Source organism: Oncorhynchus mykiss, chromosome 2 (genome assembly GCF_013265735.2).
Source record: "Oncorhynchus mykiss isolate Arlee chromosome 2, USDA_OmykA_1.1, whole genome shotgun sequence".
Taxonomy (NCBI): domain Eukaryota; kingdom Metazoa; phylum Chordata; class Actinopteri; order Salmoniformes; family Salmonidae; genus Oncorhynchus; species Oncorhynchus mykiss.
The window spans coordinates 9,012,501-9,025,841 of NC_048566.1; the positions used below are offsets into that span (position 1 = coordinate 9,012,501).

Consider the following 13,341-nt stretch of genomic DNA (forward strand, 5'->3'; position numbering starts at 1 on the left):
CCTAAAGAGTTAGTTATCTCTTCCTAACTGGTCCAGTGTTGTGTTTCTATGGTGATGTGCTTGCTGTCTCTCTCCTAAAGAGTTAGTTATCTCTTCCTAACTGGTCCAGTGTTGTGTTTCTATGGTGATGTGCTTGCTGTCTCTCTCCTAAAGAGTTAGTTATCTCTTCCTAACTGGTCCAGTGTTGTGTTTCTATGGTGATGTCCTTGCTGTCTCTCTCTTAAAGAGTTAGTTATCTCTTCCTAACTGGTCCAGCATACTGTTCCTCACATGAGTCACTCTCTTTAGAGGCTAATAGAATTCTAAAGAGTACAGGGAACATCAGTGAGGAGGTTTTCCCCACTCTTGGGGGTGATGTGCAGGACAGATGGATATGGGTCTGTGCAGTCAGTCTTATGGCAAACAGAAGAGAATAACATAACTGGAATGGCAGATGTGTGTCTAACCTAGATAGAGGAGAGGGGAGGGAGAGCCACAGCACTGCCTGCCATGGCACAGACAGAACTAGCCCCATCTTTCATTTGTTCCCTGGTATTTTTATGACAACTCATCAGGTTCATGTGCAACGGGCCCATTCTTGTAACCAAACACAGAGCTGCAGAAACAAGCGTCTCTCTCTTTCTCTTCAATCTCTCTCTCTCTCTCTCTCTCTCTCTCTCTCTCTCTCTCTCAATTCAATTAAACTCTTCCTCTCTCTCTCTCTCTCTCTCTCTCTCTCGCCCACTCTCTCTCTCTCTCTCTCTCTCTCTCTCTCTCTCTCTCTCTCGCCCACTCTCTCTCAATTCAATTCAACTCTTCCTCTCTCTGTCTCTCTCCAGCTCTGGGACAGATCATGCTGTATGTGGATGGAATGAACGGCCTCATAAGTCACAACGAAACCGTCCAATGGCTTTACACACTCGTTGGATCCAAGGTACAGTACGAAGTTACCAAAGGAAATATCATTGTACTTTTGCATTTGACCATATAACAACTGTAAAACATGCATCCATCCTCTGATGGCCAGGTCAATCTATTTCCTCCCCCAATCCCTCTCTCTCTGTCCCCTCTCTCTCTCTCTTTCTCTGTCTCTCTCTGTCCCCTCCCTCCTTCTCTCTCTCTCTCTTTCTTTCTCTGTCTCTCTCTGTCCCCTCTCTCTCTCTCTCTCTCTCTCTCTCTCTCTCTCTCTCTCTCTCTCTCTCTGTCCCCTCTCTCTCTGTCTCTCTCTGTCCCCTCTTTCTCTCTCTTTCTCTGTCTCTCTCTGTCCCCTCTCTCTCTTTCTTTCTCTCTCTCTCTCTGTCCCCTCGCTCTCTTTCTTTCTCTGTCTCTCTCTATCCCCTCTCTCTCTTTCTTTCTCTGTCTCTCTCTGTCCCCTCTCTCTCTCTCTCTCTCTCTTTCTCTGTCTCTCTCTGTCCCCTCCCTCCTTCTCTCTCTCTCTTTCTTTCTCTGTCTCTCTCTGTCCCCTCTCTCTCTTTCTTTCTCTGTCTCTCTATTTCCCCTCTCTCTCTTTCTTTCTCTCTCTCTCTCTGTCCCCTCTCTCTCTTTCTTTCTCTGTCTCTCTCTGTCCCCTCTCTCTCTCTCTCTCTCTCTCTCTCTGTCCCCTCCCTCCTTCTATCTCTCTCTCTGTCCCCTCTCTCTCTGTCTCTCTCTCTCTCTCTCTCTCTCTCTCTCTCCTTCTCTCTCTCTCTAACTTTCTCTGTCCTCTATTTCTCTCTCGTCCACTCTCTCTCTGTCCTTTCTATCTCTGTCTTTCTCCCTCTCTGTCCTTTCTATCTCTGTCTTTCTCCCTCTCTGTCCTTTCTATCTCTGTCTTTCTCCCTCTCTGTCCTTTCTATCTCTCTCTCTGTCCCCTCTCTCTCTTTCTTTCTCTGTCTCTCTCTGTCCCCTCCCTCCTTCTCTCTCTCTCTCTCTCTCTCTCTTTCTCTCTTTCTCTGTCTCTGTCTCCTCTCTCTCTCTCTCTCTCTTTCTCTCTTTCTCTGTCTCTCTCTGTCTCCTCTCTCTCTCTGTCTCTCTCTCTTTCTCTCTTTCTTTGTCTCTCTGTCTCCTCTCTCCTTCTCTCTCCTTCTCTCACTTTCTCTGTCCTCTCTTTCTATCTCGTCCACTCTCTCTCTGTCCTTTGAATCTCTGTCTTTCTCTCTCTATCCCTCTTTCTCCTCTGGGAGAGAGTGTCTCTGCATTTCCTGCTCTAACCGATTATTCTCCCCTCTGCTCCTTCTTCCTGGCCAAGTGTAACACACAGCATGGTTTTGATCATGTCCCGATCAGGCATTCACTTTATTACACACAGATCTTCACATCCCTTCCTTTTTTTTCTCTGTTTCTCTGTCTTTCCTTCTCTTTTCTGGCTTTACATTCTGACTGTACCATGCCTTGGCATTATTCACCCCTACAAGTACAACCCCAGTTCCCTTATTTCCTATACATCCTCTATCAGGCCATTATCTCAACCACTCAAGGCTGTCAGAGCAGGAAAACCTCTTATCGGGCACTATGTAATGACACATTTAAACCCTATCAGTGGTTAACATGCATGCTGTACCTCGTTGGTCACATTTAAACCCTATCAGTGGTTAACATGCATGCTGTACCTCGTTGGTCACATTTAAACCCTATCAGTGGTTAACATGCTGTACCTTGTTGGTCACATTTAAACCCTATCCGTGGTTAACATGCATGCTGTACCTCGTTGGTCACATTTAAACCCTATCAGTGGTTAACATGCATGCTGCACCTCGTTGGTGACATTTAAACACTATCAGTGGTTAACATGCATGCTGTACCTTGTTGGTCACATTTAAACCCTATCAGTGGTTAACATGCATGCTGCACCTTGTTGGTCACATTTAAACCCTATCAGTGGTTAACATGCATGCTGCACCTCGTTGGTAACATTTAAACCCTATCAGTGGTTAACATGCATGCTGCACCTCGTTGGTCACATTTAAACCCTATCAGTGGTTAACATGCATGCTGCACCTCGTTGGTAACATTTAAACCCTATCAGTGGTTAACATGCATGCTGTACCTTGTTGGTCACATTTAAACCCTATCAGTGGTTAACATGCATGCTGCACCTCGTTGGTAACATTTAAACCCTATCAGTGGTTAACATGCATGCTGCACCTCGTTGGTAACATTTAAACCCTATCAGTGGTTAACATGCATGCTGTACCTTGTTGGTCACATTTAAACCCTATCAGTGGTTAACATGCATGCTGCACCTCGTTGGTAACATTTAAACCCTATCAGTGGTTAACATGCATGCTGCACCTCGTTGGTCACTGAAGCAGTTATAACATGCAGAATGAGATTGATATGGTCCCTGGTGCATAAAACCTTTTTCTGCTCTGCTGTGTGTGTGTGTGTGTGTGTGTGTGTGTGTGTGTGTGTGTGTGTGTGTGTGTGTGTGTGTGTGTGTGTGTGTGTGTGTGTGTGTGTGTGTGTGTGTAGTTCCGTCTGGTAGTGAAGACAGCTCTGAAACTGTTACTGGTGTTTGTGGAGTACACTGAACCCAACACTGCCCTGCTCATCCATGCTGTCAACACCGTGGACACCAAGAGAGGTAGGAGAGACCAGACCACTACCATACACACACATTGTAGACACCGCGGGAGGTAAGTGTGTGTGTTTATTGAAAAAGACTGTAACTCTCTCCTCTGGTGGGGTTCAGTTACCTGCCTCTGTAAAAGCTCCACACTGTGTCCTCTCCAGTAGTGGGGGGAGGTGTGTGTGTCTCGACTCTGTCTAAGCCCATCACTCCTGTGGCTGTGTAAGGAGAGAGAACCAGATACCAGGAGCTCTGGGTAAGACTGAGACGGTCCATGACCCCACTGTCTGACTGCAGCGCTGCCTCATGTTCACACACACACACACACACACACACACACACACACACACACACACACACACACACACACACACACACACACACACACACACACACACTCACTACTACCCTGGAAACTGTTCAGGACACTTGAGCTGCCTACAACTAGTCCAATTGTACATGATCTACTCCTGATATCATTACAGTTTCAGCTTCTATTAGTCTAATATCACATGATCTACTCCTGATATCATTACAGTTTCAGCTTCTATTAGTCTAATATCACATGATCTACTCCTGATATCATTACAGTTTCAGCTTCTATTAGTCTAATATCACATGATCTACTCCTGATATCATTACAGTTTCAGCTTCTATTAGTCTAATATCACATGATCTACTCCTGATATCATTACAGTTTCAGCTTCTATTAGTCTAATATCACATGATCTACTCCTGATATCATTACAGTTTCAGCTTCTATTAGTCTAATATCACATGATCTACTCCTGATATCATTACTGTTTCAGCTTCTATTAGTCTAATATCACATGATCTACTCCTGATATCATTACAGTTTCAGCTTCAATTAGTCTAATATCACATGATCTACTCCTGATATCATTACAGTTTCAACTTCTATTAGTCTAATATCACATGATCTACTCCTGATATCATTACTGTTTCAGCTTATATTCGTCTAATATCACATGATCTACTACTGATATCATTACTGTTTCAGCTTCTATTAGTCTAATATCACATGATCTACTCCTGATATCATTACTGTTTCAGCTTCTATTAGTCTAATATCACATGATCTACTCCTGATATCATTACAGTTTCAACTTCTATTAGTCTAATATCACATGATCTACTCCTGATATCATTACAGTTTCAGCTTCTATTAGTCTAATATCACATGATCTACTCCTGATATCATTACAGTTTCAGCTTCTATTAGTCTAATATCACATGATCTACTCCTGATATCATTACAGTTTCAGCTTCTATTAGTCTAATATCACATGATCTACTCCTGATATCATTACTGTTTCAGCTTCTATTAGTCTAATATCACATGATCTACTCCTGATATCATTACAGTTTCAGCTTCTATTAGTCTAATATCACATGATCTACTCCTGATATCATTACTGTTTCAGCTTCTATTAGTCTAATATCACATGATCTACTCCTGATATCATTACTGTTTCAGCTTCTATTAGTCTAATATCACATGATCTACTCCTGATATCATTACTGTTTCAGCTTCTATTAGTCTAATATCACATGATCTACTCCTGATATCATTACAGTTTCAGCTTCTATTAGTCTAATATCACATGATCTACTCCTGATATCATTACAGTTTCAGCTTCTATTAGTCTAATATCACATGATCTACTCCTGATATCATTACAGTTTCAGCTTATATTCGTCTAATATCACATGATCTACTCCTGATATCATTACAGTTTCAGCTTCTATTAGTCTAATATCACATGATCTACTCCTGATATCATTACTGTTTCAGCTTCTATTAGTCTAATATCACATGATCTACTCCTGATATCATTACTGTTTCAGCTTCTATTAGTCTAATATCACATGATCTACTCCTGATATCATTACAGTTTCAGCTTCTATTAGTCTAATATCACATGATCTACTCCTGATATCATTACTGTTTCAGCTTCTATTAGTCTAATATCACATGATCTACTCCTGATATCATTACTGTTTCAGCTTCTATTAGTCTAATATCACATGATCTACTCCTGATATCATTACTGTTTCAGCTTCTATTAGTCTAATATTACACAATCTACTCCTGATATCATTACAGTTTCAGCTTCTATTAGTCTAATATCACATGATCTACTCCTGATATCATTACTGTTTCAGCTTCTATTAGTCTAATATCACATGCTCTACTCCTGATATCATTACAGTTTCAGCTTCTATTAGTCTAATATCACATGATCTACTCCTGATATCATTACAGTTTCAACTTCTATTAGTCTAATATCACATGATCTACTCCTGATATCATTACAGTTTCAGCTTCTATTAGTCTAATATCACATGATCTACTCCTGATATCATTACTGTTTCAGCTTCTATTAGTCTAATATCACATGATCTACTCCTGATATCATTACAGTTTCAGCTTCTATTAGTCTAATATCACATGATCTACTCCTGATATCATTACAGTTTCAGCTTCTATTAGTCTAATATCACATGATCTACTCCTGATATCATTACTGTTTCAGCTTCTATTAGTCTAATATCACATGATCTACTCCTGATATCATTACTGTTTCAGCTTATATTCGTCTAATATCACATGATCTACTCCTGATATCATTACAGTTTCAGCTTCTATTAGTCTAATATCACATGATCTACTCCTGATATCATTACAGTTTCAGCTTCTATTAGTCTAATATCACATGATCTACTCCTGATATCATTACTGTTTCAGCTTCTATTAGTCTAATATCACATGATCTACTCCTGATATCATTACAGTTTCAACTTCTATTAGTCTAATATCACATGGTCTACTCCTGATATCATTACAGTTTCAGCTTCTATTAGTCTAATATCACATGATCTACTCCTGATATCATTACAGTTTCAGCTTCTATTAGTCTAATATCACATAATCTACTCCTGATATCATTACTGTTTCAGCTTCTATTAGTCTAATATCACATGATCTACTCCTGATATCATTACAGTTTCAGCTTATATTTGTCTAATATCACATGATCTACTCCTGATATCATTACAGTTTCAACTTCTATTAGTCTAATATCACATGATCTACTCCTGATATCATTACTGTTTCAGCTTCTATTAGTCTAATATCACATGATCTACTCCTGATATCATTACAGTGTCAGCTTCTATTAGTCTAATATCACATGATCTACTCCTGATATCATTACAGTTTCAACTTCTATTAGTCTAATATCACATGATCTACTCCTGATATCATTACAGTTTCAGCTTCTATTAGTCTAATATCACATGATCTACTCCTGATATCATTACAGTTTCAGCTTATATTCGTCTAATATCACATGATCTACTCCTGATATCATTACAGTTTCAGCTTCTATTAGTCTAATATCACATGATCTACTCCTGATATCATTACAGTTTCAGCTTATATTCGTCTAATATCACATGATCTACTCCTGATATCATTACAGTTTCAGCTTCTATTAGTCTAATATCACATGATCTACTCCTGATATCATTACTGTTTCAGCTTCTATTAGTCTAATATCACATGATCTACTCCTGATATCATTACTGTTTCAGCTTCTATTAGTCTAATATCACATGATCTACTCCTGATATCATTACAGTTTCAGCTTCTATTAGTCTAATATCACATGATCTACTCCTGATATCATTACAGTTTCAGCTTCTATTAGTCTAATATCACATGATCTACTCCTGATATCATTACAGTTTCAACTTCTATTAGTCTAATATCACATGATCTACTCCTGATATCATTACAGTTTCAGCTTCTATTAGTCTAATATCACATAATCTACTCCTGATATCATTACAGTTTCAGCTTATATTCGTCTAATATCACATGATCTACTCCTGATATCATTACAGTTTCAACTTCTATTAGTCTAATATCACATGATCTACTCCTGATATCATTACTGTTTCAGCTTCTATTAGTCTAATATCACATGATCTACTCCTGATATCATTACTGTTTCAGCTTATATTAGTCTAATATCACATGATCTACTCCTGATATCATTACAGTTTCAGCTTCTATTAGTCTAATATCACATGATCTACTCCTGATATCATTACAGTTTCAGCTTCTATTAGTCTAATATCACATGATCTACTCCTGATATCATTACAGTTTCAGCTTCTATTAGTCTAATATCACATGATCTACTACTGATATCATTACTGTTTCAACTTCTATTAGTCTAATATCACATGATCTACTCCTGATATCATTACAGTTTCAACTTCTATTAGTCTAATATCACATGATATACTCCTGATATCATTACTGCTTCAACTTCTATTAGTCTAATATCACATAATCTACTCCTGATATCCATATGGCACTGGTTTATTTGAATGCAGAGCATAGGTGGATTGTGGTACCTTTGGACCGACTGTGTGGTGCATGCTTTGTGGTGCAGGCTGTAAGCTGTGGTCCAATGCCATGGAGATTCTGGAGGAGAAGGATGGGGTGGACACAGAGCTGCTGGTGTATGCCATGACCCTCATCAACAAGGTCGGTCTCCCTTCATTCCTCTCTCTCTCTCTACATATTTTTCTCTCTCTACATTTCACTCGCATCTCTTTGTCTTCTATTTCTTTCACTCTTTCTACATCTCTCTCTCTCGACTTTACATCTATTTCTACATCTCTCTCTTCTACATCTCTCTCAAATGATGACATTTGTGTGTGTGTTTCAGACTCTAGCGGGCCTGCCTGACCAGGACTCATTCTATGACGTGGTGGACTGTTTGGAGGAGCAGGGCATGGAGGCCATGTCTCAGAGACACCGTAGCAGGAAGGGAACAGACCTGGACCTCATGGAGCAGTTTAACATCTACGAGGTACCTCCACCTCCTCGGCTTAGTGGAATTCACTTCCTGGCTTAGTCACTTAACTAGTTTGTTGTAGAAACACTAGCAGAGCACTATAGGTACAAAACTTGGTCAAATATACAAATAAATCCTTGACCAGCTTGATTTAGTTTGTCCTCAATGGGACCAATGGAAAAGTCATAAGTGTTGACCCATGTCTGCTTGGGACCTCATGTCCCCTGCTAGTCTAACTGTTCCCTGCTGTGCCTCCAGACTGCTCTGCGCCATGAGGACGGGGACGACGAGAGCCAGCCACCTACCGTGGGTCGGAAGAACCGGCGGCGTGCCAGCGTGGGGGGTACCAACGACCGGCGAGGCCTGGAGAGGAGACGCAGCCGGAGACACTCCCTCCAGAACGGGAGAGGACTCACCTCAGCCCCCGCTTCCCCCAGCAGCCCTCACTCTCACGGAGGACACAACGGTAGCTTCCTGCCCTTCGGAGGCCAGGGCATCGACGACGTCAGCGAAAGGTGAGTTGGAGCGGAGGAGAGTGGGTGATGGGTGGGGCAAACAGGAGAAGGGGAAGGGGAGAGGTAGAAAGTGTGAATGGGTTAAAGGGAGAAGCATATCCTTGCTTCTGTTATTAACTGAAACTTGCCAATATGATCTTAAATGGTCAGCTGAAGTGGTTCTGTTTATTTTTACTTCACTACCCAGAGAAGTCAGCTGTGAGGAATTGGAAAACACACAGATGATTCTGGATCCACGATACAGTTCAGAACAGGAAAGGGTTCGACTGCCAGTGTTGTATTACGTTATAGCCTGGGACAGATGTGTGTGTTCCAACCAGAGTCAATATGAATGAAGAACGTCATTATATAGTAATAAAAGAGAGACAGAGAGCACGGGCTGCTGTTTCAAAGTGACGTTTAGATTCATCTTCAGACTGTCAACGTTTTGTGAGCTCGTGGAGCTGCTGAAGGAAATAGGAACCTTCTGTAAACAGTGATAGGAATTATTAGGAGTTATTATTCATTATTAGGAGTTATTATTGCTTATTAGGAGTTATTATTAGTTATTACTGTGCTCGTGTCCCAAATGACACCCTATTACCTATGTAGTGCACTACTTTTGGCAGTAAAGGTACCATTTGGGATGCATCCCTGTATGTGTCCTATCTGTCACAAGTCATGTTTCCCTTTGAGGGAGTGTTTGTTGAATTTCAACCAACACTGCAATAGTTTTCCTTCAATAATGTTAATGTGTACACAACCACTAGGAATTCACACTTAACTACAGCAAAATAATAATGCCTATTGAAATGTAAATACTGCAACATCTCATTTACACAAGTATTCACACCCCTGAATCAATACTTTGTAGAAGCACCTTTGGCTGCGATTTCAGTTGTGAGTCTTTCTGGGTAAGTCTCTAAGAGCTTTCCACACCTGGATTGTGTAACACTTGCCCATTATTCTATTCAAAATTCTTCAAGCTCTGTCAAATTGGTTGTTAATTATTGCTAGACAACCATTTTCAGGTCTTGCAATAGATTTTCAAACAGAGTTGTAAGTCTAAACTGTAGCTGGGCCACTCAGGAGTATCCACTGTCTTCTTGCTAAGCAACTCCAATGTAGATTTGGCCTTGTGTTTTAGGTTATTGTCCTTCTGAAAAGTGAATTCATCTCCCAGGGTCTGGTGATCAGCAGACTGAACTAAGTTTTCCTCTAGGATTTAGCTCCATTCCATTTATTTGTTATCCTGAAAAATGATTATAAGCATACCCATAACATGATGCAGCCACCACTATGCTTAAAAATATGGATAGTGGTACAATGTGTTGTATTAGATTTGCCCCAAACATAAAACTTTGTATTCAGGACAAAAAGGGAATTGCTTTGCCACATTTTTTGCAGTATTACTTTAGTGCCTTGTTGCAAAAAGATGCATGTTTTGGAATATTTTGATTCTGTACAGGCTTCCTTTTCACTCTTTCAATTAGGTTAGTATTGTGGAGAAACTACAATGTTGTTGATCCATCCTCATTTTCCTCCTATCACAGCCATTAAACTCTGTAAGTGTTTTAAAGTCGCCATTGGCCTCATACTTTGTAGTGACTGTGTGTATTGATGCACCACCCAAAGTGTAATTAATAACCACCATGCTCAAAGGGATATTCAATGTCTGCTTTTTTATTTTGACCTATCGACCAATAGGTGCGAGGCATTGGAAAACCTCCCTGGTCTTTGTGGTTAAATAGGTTTTTCAAATTCACTGCTTTACTTAGGGACCTTACAGATAATTGTATGTGTGGGTTACAGAGATGAGGTAGTCATTCAAAACTCATGTTGAACACTATTATTACACACAGAGCAACGTATTATGTGATTTATTCAGCAAATCTTTACTCCTGAACTTATTTCAGCTTGCCATAACAAAGGGGTTGAATACTTATTGACTCAAGACATTTCAGCTTGCCATAACAAAGGGGTTGAATACTTATTGACTCAAGACATTTCAGCTTGTCATTTTTAATCAAATTGTTAAAAATAAAAAATATTCAACAAAATGTGGAAAAAGTCAAGGGGTGGGAATACTTTCTGAAGGCACAGTGGGATGGCTACCTTTCACCCTGCCACACACAGCATCATACTGTCCACCATTAGTAACTAGCATTTCTGGTAGCATTTCTGGTAGCGCTCCAGTTCGGTTCTGCAGATAGTTCAATTGAACCCAGAGGGTTATATGATACTGACTCCCACCAGTCCAGTCCACCACACACAGGAAATTCAGGCCGCCTTTGAAGATCAGTGTTTTCCATATTGGTAATGAAACACAGGCGGGCGGGTCAGAGGAAACCTGACAGCACAATGGCCCTAGAAAGACTCTCGTATGCATATGATGTATGCGACAATCCTTTATCAATTAAAACCCTCCAGATATGACCACACAGTCACAGCCTAGTCAATGGTTGCGTCTCAAGTGACACCATTCTCCTACATTGTGCACTACTTTTGACCAAAGTCCATATGGCTCTGGTCAAAAGTAATGCACTATATAGGGAATAGGGTGCCATTTGGGATGTACTCTATGATCACTGGTCCGGGGACCGTTACTGGTCCCTAAGATGTTACAGGCTGGTCCAGAGCTGCTGGTGTGTGCCAGATGGTTAGCTGACATTGATTTAGTCCGTTCTCATGCTGTTTTTTAATGTTATCAAGCACTGTATGTAATGAATGAAATGAGGACATACTAACTAAAAGCTATGAACCTCTTTGAACTCTACTGCCTTGTGGACACATTTTTACCTCCCTCGTCAATTTTGACAGGGTGTGCTGTGTGTACTGCATTCTGTCTGTCACTTCTTTGTCTCTTTTTCTGGACAGTTGTCTACTGTATTTTGTTCATGTTGTCTGTTGCATTTCTCCTCCTTTTCCTCTTTCTACTCTTTCCTGTCTATTTTCTCCCTCCCCTCCCCTCCATCCATCCCTCCACCCCTCCTTTTCAGAGAGGAGGAAGAGGAGGAGGAGGAAGAGGAGGAGGAGGAGGAGGATGAGGAAGATGATGAGAGTCATGATATCACAGAGACCACTAGAAAGGGCTTCCACAGGTATTTCAGGAAAACAGGTTTTCCCCCAAATAGAACCTCTTCTTCCATATCTTTCTTTCAGTCTTGTCCTCCATCCATCTCCCCCTTCCTGGACGATGTATAGTGTTGTTAACGGTGTATGGGTGTGTTAAAACTACATAAAAAAGCATATCTGTTATTGTAAACGTGTCATGTATTCCCCTTGGATGTACCCCACCCCCTTTGTCCTCCCCTTTGCTCTGTTACTCTGTTGTTTTAGCATGGCGCCCGTGCAGGCAGTAGAGGACTCCTCTAGCTTGTGTTCTCCTTTTCACTGTATGGTCAACCTCATCCCTGACGCCTCAGCCGCCTCAGAGAGAGAGAGAGAGAGTGTGGCCATGGCCAGCCCTATGGCCCCTGTGTCCACCCCCCCTAGAAACACTGGCTCTAACCCCCAGGATGTCTCTCCCAGTCCCAGATCTACTTCCCTGGTCATAGCGCTTGGCTGGGGGAGACTGCCAGGCACTGCCCACCCTCTGGGCCAACAGCACAGCACCTCTGTACCCTCCTCTTCCTCCCCCTCCTGCTCCTCCTCCCCCTCGAGGGGACATAGTCAGTCCTACCTCCAACCGCCCAAGCCCCTCCCACTCCTCTCTGATGTGGACCTGAGCCAGGTGTCTGCCTCTGCTGAGGCCGAGGGGTGTGTTGAGAGGGGCGTGGCCAGACAACAGCGCTACAGGTAGAGGTGCAGCAGCAACAGGAGCTCTACAGTTCACTTCTTTACCTCTGGCATTACATTCACTATGAAGGAATACCTCCCCAACTCTTAAATATACACTGTCATCCCTCAACACTGGTGTCTGTGTCTTCATGTCTACCTGGCTTGCTCCCTCACAATCCACTTGGCTGAGAAGCTGCCGTACTGAATGTCTCTTGTACAAGGGGTATAGACATAGTGTTAATGTCTACCGTGTCAGACAGATTCTGTGTTGTCGAGTCATATTTGCTTTCCGTGGCCTACGAGGCACTTGTAGATGGTCTCCCTCATGCATGTTATGTATGCTTTAACTTGTGTCCAGTTGAACACATCTTTAGCTTGCCTCGACATTCCTTTGACCTTTAAAGGCCCAGTGCAGTAAAACATTTGATTTTCCTGTGTTGTATATATATTTCCACACTATGAGGTTGGAATAATACTATGAAATTGTGAAAATAATGAAAATACCCTTTTAGTGTAAGAACTGATTGAAAAGACAGCCTGAAATCTCCGCCTGTTTTGATGGGATGGAGTTTTGGCCTGCCTGGTGACATCACCACGGTAGATGAGTTTCAGAAATGAAACAACACATGTACATTTAACCATTCGT

At 41.4% G+C, this 13,341-nt stretch overlaps 1 protein-coding gene across 5 annotated transcripts in view; it reads left to right on the forward strand.

Annotated features, from left to right (window-relative positions):
* LOC110518388 (FH1/FH2 domain-containing protein 3-like) overlaps nucleotides 1–13,341 on the forward strand; it is a 252,091-nt gene that overhangs the window by 192,142 nt on the left and 46,608 nt on the right. For 2 of the 5 annotated variants that reach the window (XM_036937193.1, XM_036937197.1), the window contains exons 6-11: nucleotides 819–913; nucleotides 3,430–3,541; nucleotides 8,014–8,108; nucleotides 8,293–8,436; nucleotides 8,680–8,936; nucleotides 11,915–12,016. In XM_036937193.1, coding sequence (XP_036793088.1) covers nucleotides 819–913; nucleotides 3,430–3,541; nucleotides 8,014–8,108; nucleotides 8,293–8,436; nucleotides 8,680–8,936; nucleotides 11,915–12,016 — 805 coding nt within the window. Of the gene's footprint in view, nucleotides 1–818; nucleotides 914–2,392; nucleotides 2,472–3,429; nucleotides 3,542–8,013; nucleotides 8,109–8,292; nucleotides 8,437–8,679; nucleotides 8,937–11,914; nucleotides 12,017–13,341 lie in introns of those variants that run through there. The other 3 variants (XM_036937201.1, XM_036937203.1, XM_036937205.1) reach the window with 2 other exon arrangements.